Source organism: Mauremys reevesii, linkage group 1 (genome assembly GCF_016161935.1).
Source record: "Mauremys reevesii isolate NIE-2019 linkage group 1, ASM1616193v1, whole genome shotgun sequence".
NCBI lineage: Eukaryota > Metazoa > Chordata > Testudines > Geoemydidae > Mauremys > Mauremys reevesii.
In genome coordinates, this window is record NC_052623.1 from 272,251,676 (window position 1) to 272,263,504 (window position 11,829).

General features: G+C 47.1%; 1 protein-coding gene across 5 annotated transcripts in view; it reads right to left on the reverse strand.

Moving 5' to 3' along the window:
- TTC26 (tetratricopeptide repeat domain 26) overlaps positions 1 to 11,829 on the reverse strand; it is a 99,716-nt gene that overhangs the window by 20,847 nt on the left and 67,040 nt on the right. For 4 of the 5 annotated variants that reach the window (XM_039492456.1, XM_039492447.1, XM_039492466.1 and 1 more), the window contains one exon: positions 4,419 to 4,507. In XM_039492456.1, the coding sequence (XP_039348390.1) occupies positions 4,419 to 4,507 (89 nt within the window). Of the gene's footprint in view, positions 1 to 4,418; positions 4,508 to 11,174; positions 11,483 to 11,829 lie in introns of those variants that run through there. The other variant, XM_039492484.1, reaches the window with a different exon arrangement.

An 11,829-nucleotide genomic window follows, 5' to 3' on the forward strand; every position in this document is an offset into this window, starting at 1 on the left:
GGAGGGTACCATGTACTTGCGTTCGACCCCTCTAGCTGTGGGCGGGATGGACGCCGGAGATTGCCAGATAGTATCTGCTCTAGCCTAGATCGAACGGATGAAGGGTAGGGCCACTCGGGTGGGTGTCTCCGCCGATAATATATCTATTACCGGGTCCTCCACCTCTGGGACCTCCTCTTCGGGCAAGTTGATATTCTGTGCGACCCGCCAGAGGAGGTCCTGATGTGACCTGAGGTCAATGGGAGGTGGTCCCGACGATGATGTCCCCGCTACCGCCTTGTCCGGGGAAGAGGAGGAAGAAAGTCCCGGGATGAGTGGGTCCTGAAGAGGCTCCTGGTCCTGGGGGACATCAGGAACTGGAAAAGCCTGGATGTCTGGTGCAGGGGCTGTAGCTTCCTCCATACCAGCTGGTGGAGGCCTGCTGACCGTTGCTTCTGGCATGCGGTGTTCTGAAGCAACAGAACACGATGTTACAGCAGGTTCATCTTGGGCCTGGTGATATGCCCAAGGCGTCCAAAAGGGCTACTGTTGTGGTCCATGGTCCAGGCCGTGGGCTCTTTGGGTGTGCTGTGATTATCAGAGTCCCCATAGGAGGCACTGTCCGCATGGGAGGAGACCGATGCATGCCAAGACGGCCATGGACGAGCTGAGCCCGTTTGGGGAGGGCCTCTGTATCCCGATGATCCGTGTACCCCATGCGGCACCGGGGAACGGTACTGGGGGTCGTACTGGTACCGGAAAGGAGATCGGGACCTGCTACCAGCACGGTGCCGGGAGGTCGACTGAAGTCTCGAATCTCTACGCCTCGACCGGCTGCAAGAGGTGAGGTGCCGGGACCTGGATCGGTGCCAAGAGTACCGGGTTGGCTAACGGGATCTTGACCGGTGCCACGAGTACGACCGGTGCCTAGATGGATAGCAGTACCGGGACTGCGAGTGGGACCGGGATCGATGACAGGACCGCGAAAGTCTGCGGGATCTGGACCTTGAGCGACGATGTTCGGTGGCGCCCGGCGAGGGAGGTCTCAGCAGGGCAGGCTTGCCTAATGATTGAGCAGCCCGCACCAGCGGTGCCAGGGGCTGAGGCGGCCCAGGGTCCATTAAGGCAATCAACTCCCTTGCCATAGAGAATGTCTCCGGCATGGAAGGCACGATAAGCTCAACCACGGTGCGTGCCGGGGAGCTGATGGGCACCGGACTCAACGGCTCTTGTGAGACCGGAATCAACGGTGCAGCAGGTGTTGGTGCCGCGGCAGTTGACGGTGCCGGGCGGTCCGACTTCGACGCGCGCTCCGACTGCGTCGCAGGTGCGGGGGCCACAGGAGCCTTGTGCTTCTTGCCACGTGGGGAGAGTGGACGGTGCCGGGCAGGAGTTTGGGCCGGTGACGGCTGATGTCGAGGAGCCTTCACGGTGCCAGTGCGCTCCGGTGCGGAGGAGGCACTCGTCCCCGGTGCCGTGGCCGGTGCTGAAGATGGAGGAGTGAGAGCTGCCTCCATCAGGAGCTGCTTGAGGTGAATGTCCCACTCCTTTTTCGTCCGGGGTTTGAACGCCTTGCAAATGCGGCACTTGTCCGCGAGGTGGGATTCGCCCAAGCACCTGAGACAGGAGTTGTGCGGATCTCCTGTGGGCATCGGCCTATGACACAGGTCGAGCACGGTTTAAAACCCGGCAAACCGGGCATGGGCGCCGGTATCGGGTGAGGGGAAGGGGCTAAGCCCCGATCCCTCTCAACTATCTATACTAACTACTACTAAAACTAATAAAACTTAACTAGAAATATAAAATATTGAACTATATACACAATAACTATGAAAAAACGAGCGAATAGCTAGGGAGGTGGAGGTCAGTTAAGCCGCGCTCCACTGTTCCAACGACCGACACAGGCGGTAAGAAGGAACTGAGGGGCGGATGGGTCGGCAGGGGTATATATCCGGCGCTATATCGGCGCCACTCCAGGGGGCGCCCAGCCGACCCACCAAGTGTTGCTAGGGTAAAAATCTTCCGACGAACGTGCACGTGCACACCTAATTGGAATCGATATGAGCAAGCACTCGAAGAAGTACTATTCCCTTGCCCACCCTTGTTAATGTTTAGCCATGCCTAGGGACACATCTTTCATCTCTAGGTATGGACATATTAGATTCTTTTGTGAGCTCTTTATGCTTGAAAGCACTGGCAATGCATGGTATACAAGGGGTTAACCTAATCACCCTCGATTTGGAATGTATGGAGGGGCCTGGTGCCAACTGGCACCAGGCCTTAGTCAGCAGGGAATGTTCAAGCACTCATAGGCTGAGTTATCCTAGACTTCTGGAACTGGCTTTGTACAGCACCTATTTCTCTGGCACTCCTTAGCTGCCCTTTAATCCAACAATCATTGTTTTTCAGCTTCATGATCTGGTGTCTTTATTTTAGTTATCTCATCTGCATGTTTCATTTCTAATCTGCTTTTCTTCTCATCTACTTCCCATTTCCAAAGTTACTTCAAACTCTGCTATATTATACTGAGATAATATAAATAATATCAAATAAACTACAGGAACTGTTTGTACATATTCCAAGTGAATGATCAAAGGAACAGGGGAGGGGGTGTGCGCGTGCCTGTGTACACTAGTATCCTCTAGTGGGTGGCCCAGGAAAAAGCTGCTCATGTGCAAATCAGAATCTCTTCACCAACTGAGCTCAGGAAGCTGCTCCTTCAGGCATGCAAATGACAGACAAGTGTACGTATGTGTGCGCGCGCAATACTGCACTGTGCTGGATGGGATAGATTATTCACCCTTGATCCCTGATTTGCTCTTGGAAGGTTTACGTTTTAAAATCAAATTATAGCCTATATGTTAGGGAAAGTTAAAATGTGTAAAGATGTTGATGATAAAAAATAATTAAAGTTGTAATGCAAGTAGGGAAAACAAATGTAAACATACGTGTTATAGGCTCTGCAAAAGTAGGCGAGCTAGAGAGTTATAGCCTACAGTGCTTGACCTAAGGCTATAAGATTTAGTAATATGCATCTTGTGATAAACAAATAAACCACAAAAGAGGAGTTTAAGCTTGAAATAACAGATTTTTAGGGGATTTTTGGTATATGTAACCATCAAGTTAACCACATTAATGTGCTGGAAACATTGGGAAATGTATTGACACAAATAGCTTATGTCAGCAATCAGAACCCCAATTATGGTTTCCCCGAAAGCCACACCTGGACAGGAGATGATAGGTCAGTGGTCCCCAACATGGTGCCCACGGGCACCAAGGCGCCCACCGGGGCATTTATGTGTGCCCGCCTAGTGCCCAGCAGGAGAGAGAAGCCGCGGCCCCGTGCCTGCCGGGGACAGAGAACTCCAGGGCTGCAGGCTGTGGACGCTGGTGTTCTCGGTCCCTGTCGGTGCGGGGCCGTGGCTTAAGCCAGAGAGAAGCCACGGCCCCGCGCCTGCCGGGGACAGAGATCTCTGGGGCTGCAGGCGCCGGTGTTCTCTGTGCTCGAGGCTTCTCTCCAGCCTCTCTCTTCTCTCTGGATTCATATATTACGTAATATTAAATATGTTTTTCATATTATTTAATGTACAAATACAAAATAAGCCTTGAAAAACTGTTGGCGCCTGCCACACTCTTCTGAAAACATGAATGTGCTACTGGCCACAGAAAGGTTGGGGACCACGGTGATAGGCAATCTAAATATGGTTACCGGATGCATGAGGGATGTAAGGAAAAAGGGTATAAAAAGGTTGTCAGACCAACCCCAGTGGGCACATCAGCATGACAGGATGCGGAAGTTTAGATTGTCACACCTCACTTCTGATATTCTCCACTTACTTTTCCTTCCATCCTCTGATACTTCTGATTGTCTCCACATGGGTGTGAGAATGCATAATGCAGGGAATTGTTCTGCTATATTTATTTTGCTTTTCTATTATTGCTATTATACTTGTATGTATTTAAGTACTAAATAAAGTCCTCGTGTCTGTGTGTGATTCACCAATCTCATCTCCTTTAAAAAATTTGTGTAGCTGCTTGAGCAAAATAACCTATTAGTGACTTGTGCAATTTGCATGCTAAATTAATCAAAGGCTACAAGGTCAGGCTTTTCATTAGTTCCCTCTGTTGGTTGAGTTTGGAAGGCAGGCAGCTCCTATCACTCCGCAAATAGAGAACACTGGTTTGCAGCTGAAGATAAACCTCTTGATGTTATGTATATCAATATTATATACAAGAATGTGCCATTGTTTTCATTTCTCCAACAAAAAAAAAAAGATAGAAAAGATAGAAAAAATGATCAGACACCCAATGGAAATTTCCCACCCCAGATAAGTAAGATTTCTTCTCTCAATGGGAATTATGCACACACAGGCCTGAGAGAAAAAGCTCTTAGCAGAAAAAGCTGGTAAACACAGCAGTAGTTAAGGTGCTCTACTGACCTTGACTGAGTTGAGGTAAATCAGGACATCATCAAATTGTCTGAGCAGAAAGAAGCAGGAGGCCATGCACTGTCTCCCTGGGATTGTATCTAAGACATGAGAGGAAAAGGCAGATATTTAAAATGGGGGGGTGGGGGGGGGTGGAAAATTAACTCGGATATCTGCCTCCCAAATTGCCAACAAAGTCCTAGAAAATAGTATAACCTGCCTCTTTGAGACAAGGGACTACACTACAGATGGAGAATAGCTATTAGTTCATCTGGTCATCCTTCCCTATCCTGCTCCGAGATAATGCAAGATTGTTTCCCAAAATAACTTTTCTAAATCTAAAAAGTTCACATATATTAAGTCCTTTATATTGGACTCCATACCAGGCCTTGCCATGTCCCACTGGAAAACTGTTAATCTCCCTTCACAATGGTATACAAACAACATGGTACTCTTATACGGCACTTTTCATCAGTAGATCTCAAAGCACTTTACAAAGGAAGATCAGTATCATTATTCCCATTTTACAGATGGGGAATAATTAGAGGTGAGGTGATTTGCTCAAGGTCACTCAGACAGCCAGTGGCAGAGCCTCAAATAGAACCCACATCTCTCGAGTCCCAGTTCAGTACCCTATCCACCAGGCAACACTACTGAGTATATGAGTATATAGCTTCCATTTCTTGTCCTGCAGGGTCAAGAGATAACAAGATTGGAAGTTGTGACAGATGTGAGACCCTGGAAATGTGAAAACCTCAAAATCTCATGTATTGAGATGAGCCAAAGGTTATGGACCCAGGAGATATTCATTGACTATTGTATCAATAAGCATTATGTGTATCTCTGTGTTCCTGGTTCACTGGGTGGGGTTCCTATGTAATCTGGAATCACTTAGAGGAGGGATGTTAATAATTAATGCAAGTTCCCAATGCTGGTTATGCAGATATCCAGACAGGTGAAGCTACATCCCCCAGGAGAAGTAGCATTGACTTAATTTAGCATCCAACGAAGTGGGCATTCACCCACGAAAGCTCATGCTGCAAAACGTCTGTTAGTCTATAAGGTGCCACAGGATTCTTTGCTGCTTAATTTACCTGATTCAGGAGGTCTGAAAGACAAAGGCTCCAAACTGTACAGAGTCAGCTTGAATTTATTCAGGACAGACCCATTCTGCAACAAAGAACTGACACCTTTGTATATGGACCTATCAGGATTTCATGTGGATAGCTGGTAAGTTTAGCATGTATGTAGGCTGTTTATTGTTTTATGATATGTTTTCTCTGTAATGCTTTTGTCATAAATAATTGTACTATGCTTTGTGAAAGCTGACTGGTCACTGATTAACTGTTATTGTCCCTGAGAAACAGCAGAACTGCAGGTGCTGAAATAAAGTCAGATGGGCTGGGATAATCATCACAGTGAATTGTAAGGGGACTGCAGCTCTAAAATTCGGATCTGGAGAGAGAGGAACACTGGTTCCTGCCCCGAAAAAGGGTACAGCTAGAGGCTTGAGACCTAAGGGTATGCCTCGAGGAAGTCATGAAGGTGGCAGATGTATAGTTAACCCCAATATTATGACAGTTTTCAAACACAGAAATCCATCCCTAGCTGAAGGTTTTATCTGGGCCTTTGGCAGGAGTTATAGAATGGAAAATGCCCCATTTGAGAGGAAAAAGTTTTGTTTTTGCTTTTTTAATGAAGCAGCACTTTGAAGTTGTTCAGGGGCCCTGAAAAATTAATCCATATCCCAGGGGGATTTATTCTAGTGGACAGAGGATTAGGAGACAATCAAAAGTGTTATCACACGGCTCTGCAATTTAACACCTTAATATCACCTCTAAGTATGATGTCTTTGTATAAAACACACACACACTTTGGTTGAATGTAAAAACAAAACCAAACAAAACAAAAACTTGAGTATTTAAACAGAGTCCACTAATGGGGAATGTAAGAAACCAACTGAAAATGGGTATGTTTTTGCTCCACTTCTCTATCCGCTGCCAGACTCCAATCTTATTGTCCTTCCTTGTAGGATTGCTCTAGTGTGGTTTTTCTACACCAGTGGTGCCCAAACTTTTCCTGTAACACCTCCTCTTACCAGTAATGGAATCTGTCTGCGCTATCCCCTCCCCCACCAATTATTGCACAGCCATGGCTTCCGCAGCAGAGGAACTTGGGCTGAAGGTGGAGCTGGGTACAGAAGTGGGGATGGGGGAGGAGCTAGGGCTAGAAGTGGAGCTAGCCTGGTGGCAGAGAGGGAAAGAGGGCAGAACTGGGCAGGAAGTGGAGTTGCAGCTGGGCTGGAAGCAGAGGAGGGGCCGGAGCTGGAGCTGGGCTGGCGGGTGGAGTGGAGCTGTGGTTGGGGCTGGAGCTAGGCTGGGGACAGAGCAGGGGGCGGAGTGCAGCTCCCACTGGAGGCAGAGCTAATCTGGGGGTGGAGTGGAGCTGTGGGGCTGAGGTCAGAGCTGGGTGGTGCTCCCTCCCCACCGCTCGTGGGGGCTGGCCAGCCCCTCCCCCTGCATGTTCCTCTGCATCCCCCTGGGGGAGGGCACACCCTACAGTTTGGGGACCACTGCTCTATACTCCGGCTTCCCCGGTCACTTCACTATGTATTATATTCTAGTACCTACTTGGGAACAGAAATTGGCTTGTGTGTTTAATTTTCCCTTTGCTTAAATATATGTCCATCACTAAATGCATCTCCATGTGTCAGGGCAATAAGTTAAATAAACCTCAGTGTTCTTCCACACCCCTCAAGGCAATGGAAGGCATAAAGAAACCCCAAAAGAGACCGCCCCACACACCTACCAAGATATTTAAGTTCATAAATCCATAGCAATTTATATTATACAAGATCCAAACAAAATATAAAGAAATATTTAAGGAGAGTAAAAATTAAGAATATATTTTCTTTATAAATTAATCAAGTTAATGGAACATTAATTTATAAAAACAGAATGTTCAAAGGTCAAGAAATTCTTGAGATTTATTCTCCCCCCCTACATTCCCACTCATCTTCCACTTTCTAGCTGGAGATCACCTTATCCCAGCACATTCCTCTCTGCATAGTTATTTTTTTTAAAATGCATTTAATTAAAGTAATATCCATACATCTCATACAACTCAGGCTAACACTACACATTTCCAAGACACAGTCAACTGGGGCATTAATCTTAGAGTTCTAGTTTTTCCTCTTCGTAACACCCATATTTCCATATTTGTAAAATACAGCCTCCCACTGAACTTTCAGAATATAGCCACAGACACCCCTTTTCCCCTTCCTGCAAACCATCCCTTAGAAAATTCTATATACTGGTTTATGAACTCCGAACATACAACACACAATGGCTGGAGACTGGAATTATTTTCCCATTAATGGCCAGAGACCATAACATCCTGAATGTTATTTCCATATGTATGTGCCAGAGATACCATCATGTCCCCATCCATCATTATGTGATGGGCTGAATACTCCACTAGACTTAGTTCACTTTCCCCATAAAGATTACAGACCTCACTAACTCATATTATTTCAGGCAATTATACTTCACCCATCACTATAGGATCTGAGTGCCTTACAAATTCTAAAGAAGAATCTGTTTCTCTCCCTCACACAGTTTTTATTATTGTGAAAAGCTAAGCGGAAGTAGTAAGTTTTGCATTCCACACTGATGGTGGCAAGGTTTGCAGTCATTCTGATCTCCTGCAGCATGTTCCACAGTCCTGGCCAGCTGCCAAGAAAGTGTTGTCATTCCTGTTTATTATCCTCATTGTTCTTTGGTGGCAGTTGAAGTAGTAAAAAGAGTCCAAAACGGAACTGAGATTTTCACCATTATTAAGAGGCACAAATTCCTTAACAAGTAAGAAGGCTTCAGGTTATGATCCGATCACATCTAAGAAAAGTAATTGGTCCTTATCAGTACTTGGGGAAACACCCAGAGGAAAACCTACAGGAAGCAGTGTCTATAATTCAGTATAGCATACTCTTTTCTTGGAGTCAGTAATAAACTAAAGCCCCAGCACTGTTTTGAGGATATTGTTTTGAGGATATTGTGCTGCTACATAAGCGCTATCTTGGGAAAAGACAAGCTGGGTCCCTGACTAACTGTGGTCATACAAAAATTCAATGGCACACTTTGAAAGTCTGTTGCCCCAGTGTTCTGCCCAAATTCCCTGTTAGAGGATAATTCTATGTAGGCAAAATGCAATTATCTATGATTTCACTTTAACAGAATATTATTCTTCACTCCCTGTTCTTAGGTATAAGTAGCATTACTGTGCTTTGTTAAATATCTGACCAGTATTGTGCTGGTACAGTACCAGTGTTGGATGAAATATTTCCTGAATAACGATCTTTCATAGAATGCTTTGAGATGATGCCTTTATAAAATATGGTATTAAAAAGATAATAAAAAGAACACAAAATAGTCATGGATTGGTGCCACTATCACCAAACCTGGTTTACCATGGATACTACTTGTTATGGCAAGAAGTGAATGGGTGACTTTGCCTTAGCTCTGTTCCATTTTGACTAATGAAATGGAAGTAAAATAGGAAAGCTGGGATTTTATAGACCTAATCCATCCCATGTGATTCACGCAGAAAGAGGAAAAAAACCTCATTTTGAGAAGCTCCATACTTTGTGTAACTTAAAGTGACTCAAAAGGAAGGTAATATGAAGACCAGAAAAGAGTTTTCACTGCCAGTGATTTGATGTTTTTCCTTTACCAAATGCAAGATTTGGTCTTTAAACGATTGAAGATGAAGAGGGGGTGCTTAGTCTCCATTATTTTGGCGTAGTGTGCAATCCTTGTGTTCGAGGAGGTAGAGCTACCAGCTATAGGTGTGCCAGCAGCAGCCACTTGCGTGGGCTACAGAGTCCACTCATATTGAGAATTAAGTTTGTCTAATGAGAACTGGATACTTACTAAGACATATGCTCAGCTACAGAAATGATATACCATTTATTAGGTGAAAGTGTTAAAAATGTGACAATTTACTGCGTCTCCCCCCTTCAGTTCTTCTTTTACTCTCTCCAAGGAATCTGATCCTTATTTCTTTTTCCACCATGAGGCTAAAGAAAGGTGAGCTATTGGGAAAGATCACTTAGAGCACTGGCATTAACTGCCAGGAGTATAGGGCAGCGGTTCTCAAACTTGTTCCGCCGCTTGTGCAGGGAAAGCCCCTGGCGGGCCGGGCCGGTTTGTTTACCTGCCACGTCTGCAGGTTCGGCCGATCGCGGCTCCTAGTGGCCGTGGTTCACCGCTCCAGGCCAATGGGAGCTGCTGGAAGTGGCGCAGGCCGAGGGACATACTGGCCGCCACTTCCAGCAGCTCCCATTGGCCTGGAGCAGTGAACCGCGCCGCCTGGGAGCCGCAATTGGCCGAACCTGCGGACGCGGCAGGTAAACAAACCGGCCCGGCCCACCAGAGGCTTTCCCTGCACAAGCGGCGGAACAAGTTTGGGAACCACTGGTACAGGGAACTATAGTGGGGCGGCTCCCCCACTCCAGCGGCAAAAGGGTTAAAATCAGCCCTGGGAGAAGGTTGTGGCTGAAAGCTGCTAAACTGGGCTGATTGGGGAAGCTGATTGGCTAAGCTGGGCCATGCCCCAAATCAGGCCACAGCTGGCCTGTATAAAAAGGCTGTGAGCCAGAGGCCCAGAAGTCTCTGTCCAGGCTGGGAGAGAGCAGAGCCTGGCTGCCTGCAGAAAGGCTACCGGGAGTGAAGCAGAGCTGGGGAAAGGCCTGAGACGCTCCAGGCTGGCAACTCCCCAGGCTGCAGGGCCTGGTCCAAGGCCCATAGAGGTACTGGGAGGCAGAGGAAGGCAGCAGGTCCAAACCCCCTTGCCTATGATGAGTGGCTTTTACACTGCAGTCTGCCCCAGGGAGTGGGGGCTTGGTGATGACTGGCAGTAGCCCAGACTGAAGCAAGATGGGGATTAGAGGGTTGGGGGTTTCCCAGAGAGGGGAGACCCACAGAGACTGGTGGGGTATTGCCAGGGGGAAGCCCCAGGATAAAGAGGCACTGGGGTCTGGGAGGGACACGGGGCCAGCTACAAGTGGGACACCGGCCCTGCAGAGGGCACTCCAAGGCTGGAAAAGAGCTAAATTCCCTGAGACTACCAGCAAGAGGCGCTGCAGGGGTGACTCCCGCACCTTTACAGTGACAGTAAAAAAAAAACAAACAAAAAAGCAACCTCTAGTGCAGGGGTGGTAAACCTGAGCCTGAGAAGGAGCCAGAATTTAACAATGTACATTGCCAAAGAGCCACAGTAATACGTCAGCAGCCCTCCCTCCCCCCAAACACACATACCAGCTCCCTCACCCTGCTCCCAGTGCCTCCCACCCACTGGCAGCCCCACCCATTAGCGCCTCCCCCTCCCTCCCCATCAGCTGTTTCGTGGTGTGCAGGAGGCTCTAGAGGGACGGTGGGGGGAGAAGCAAAGGCATTGCAGGCTCAGGGAAGTGGGTGGGAAGGGGTGGAGTCCCTGGGGCCAGGGCCTGTCGCAGAGCCAGGGGTTAAGCAGTGAGCACTCCCGGAACATTGGAAACTTGGCACCTGTAGTTCCATCCCTGGAATCGGTGCCTATACAAGGAGCTGCACATTAATTCTGAAGAGCCGCATGTGGCTCCAGAGCCACAGGTTGGCCACCCCTGCTCTAATGCCCTCATTTGCAATGTCAATTCCAGTTTATGAGCCATTGGTGATCAATAGTTTTAGCCATCTTTTTTCCTAGCTGAAATGCAGTGTAAGCTGTTGATTTTGGGCAGGTTTTATTGTGGAAGAAAGGTAGATAATGGTTGCTACATAATGGATGCTTCTTGAGTTTTTCTGAAACCACACAATAATTAAAAGTCTAAACTTACACAGCTCCTGAATGGAAGGACTCATACCCTAACTCTGCTCATTGTGTGTTTTTTAATTTCCTAAGTCAGTAATCTAACCAGAAACAACAGAGATCTAACCGCTGACCTCTGTAAGACTTTGCTGAATGTGTGACATAGTTCTCATAAAGTACCCTGTTCTCAACAGTTTTTTAAACATTTTCCAACTCCATGTCTGGTCCTGGGATCTCTGTAGAGAGTGAGAGATGTAGAAAGACCAGAATCACAACAAAGAAAGTGCTCTGCTTTTTCTGTTTGTCCATTGATCTTTGAAAATTCCCAGTAAGTTAACAGGCTTGTGAAGGTGCTATCAATCACTTCTCTGGCCCCCTTCCAAAAAAACCCCCCAAAACACTAAAGCAGGATTTTCTTCACTTTACGAAACACACAAAACTAGAAAGGAATGATGGTTTGTAACAGTTAGATATGCTGATGCAGGGCACAGACAATCTAGTGGTACTAGATCTTTAATCCTGAGAGACCACCAAGGACTGGCAATAGAAGGAAATGCTAGATTTTGACTTTTAGGCCAACTAT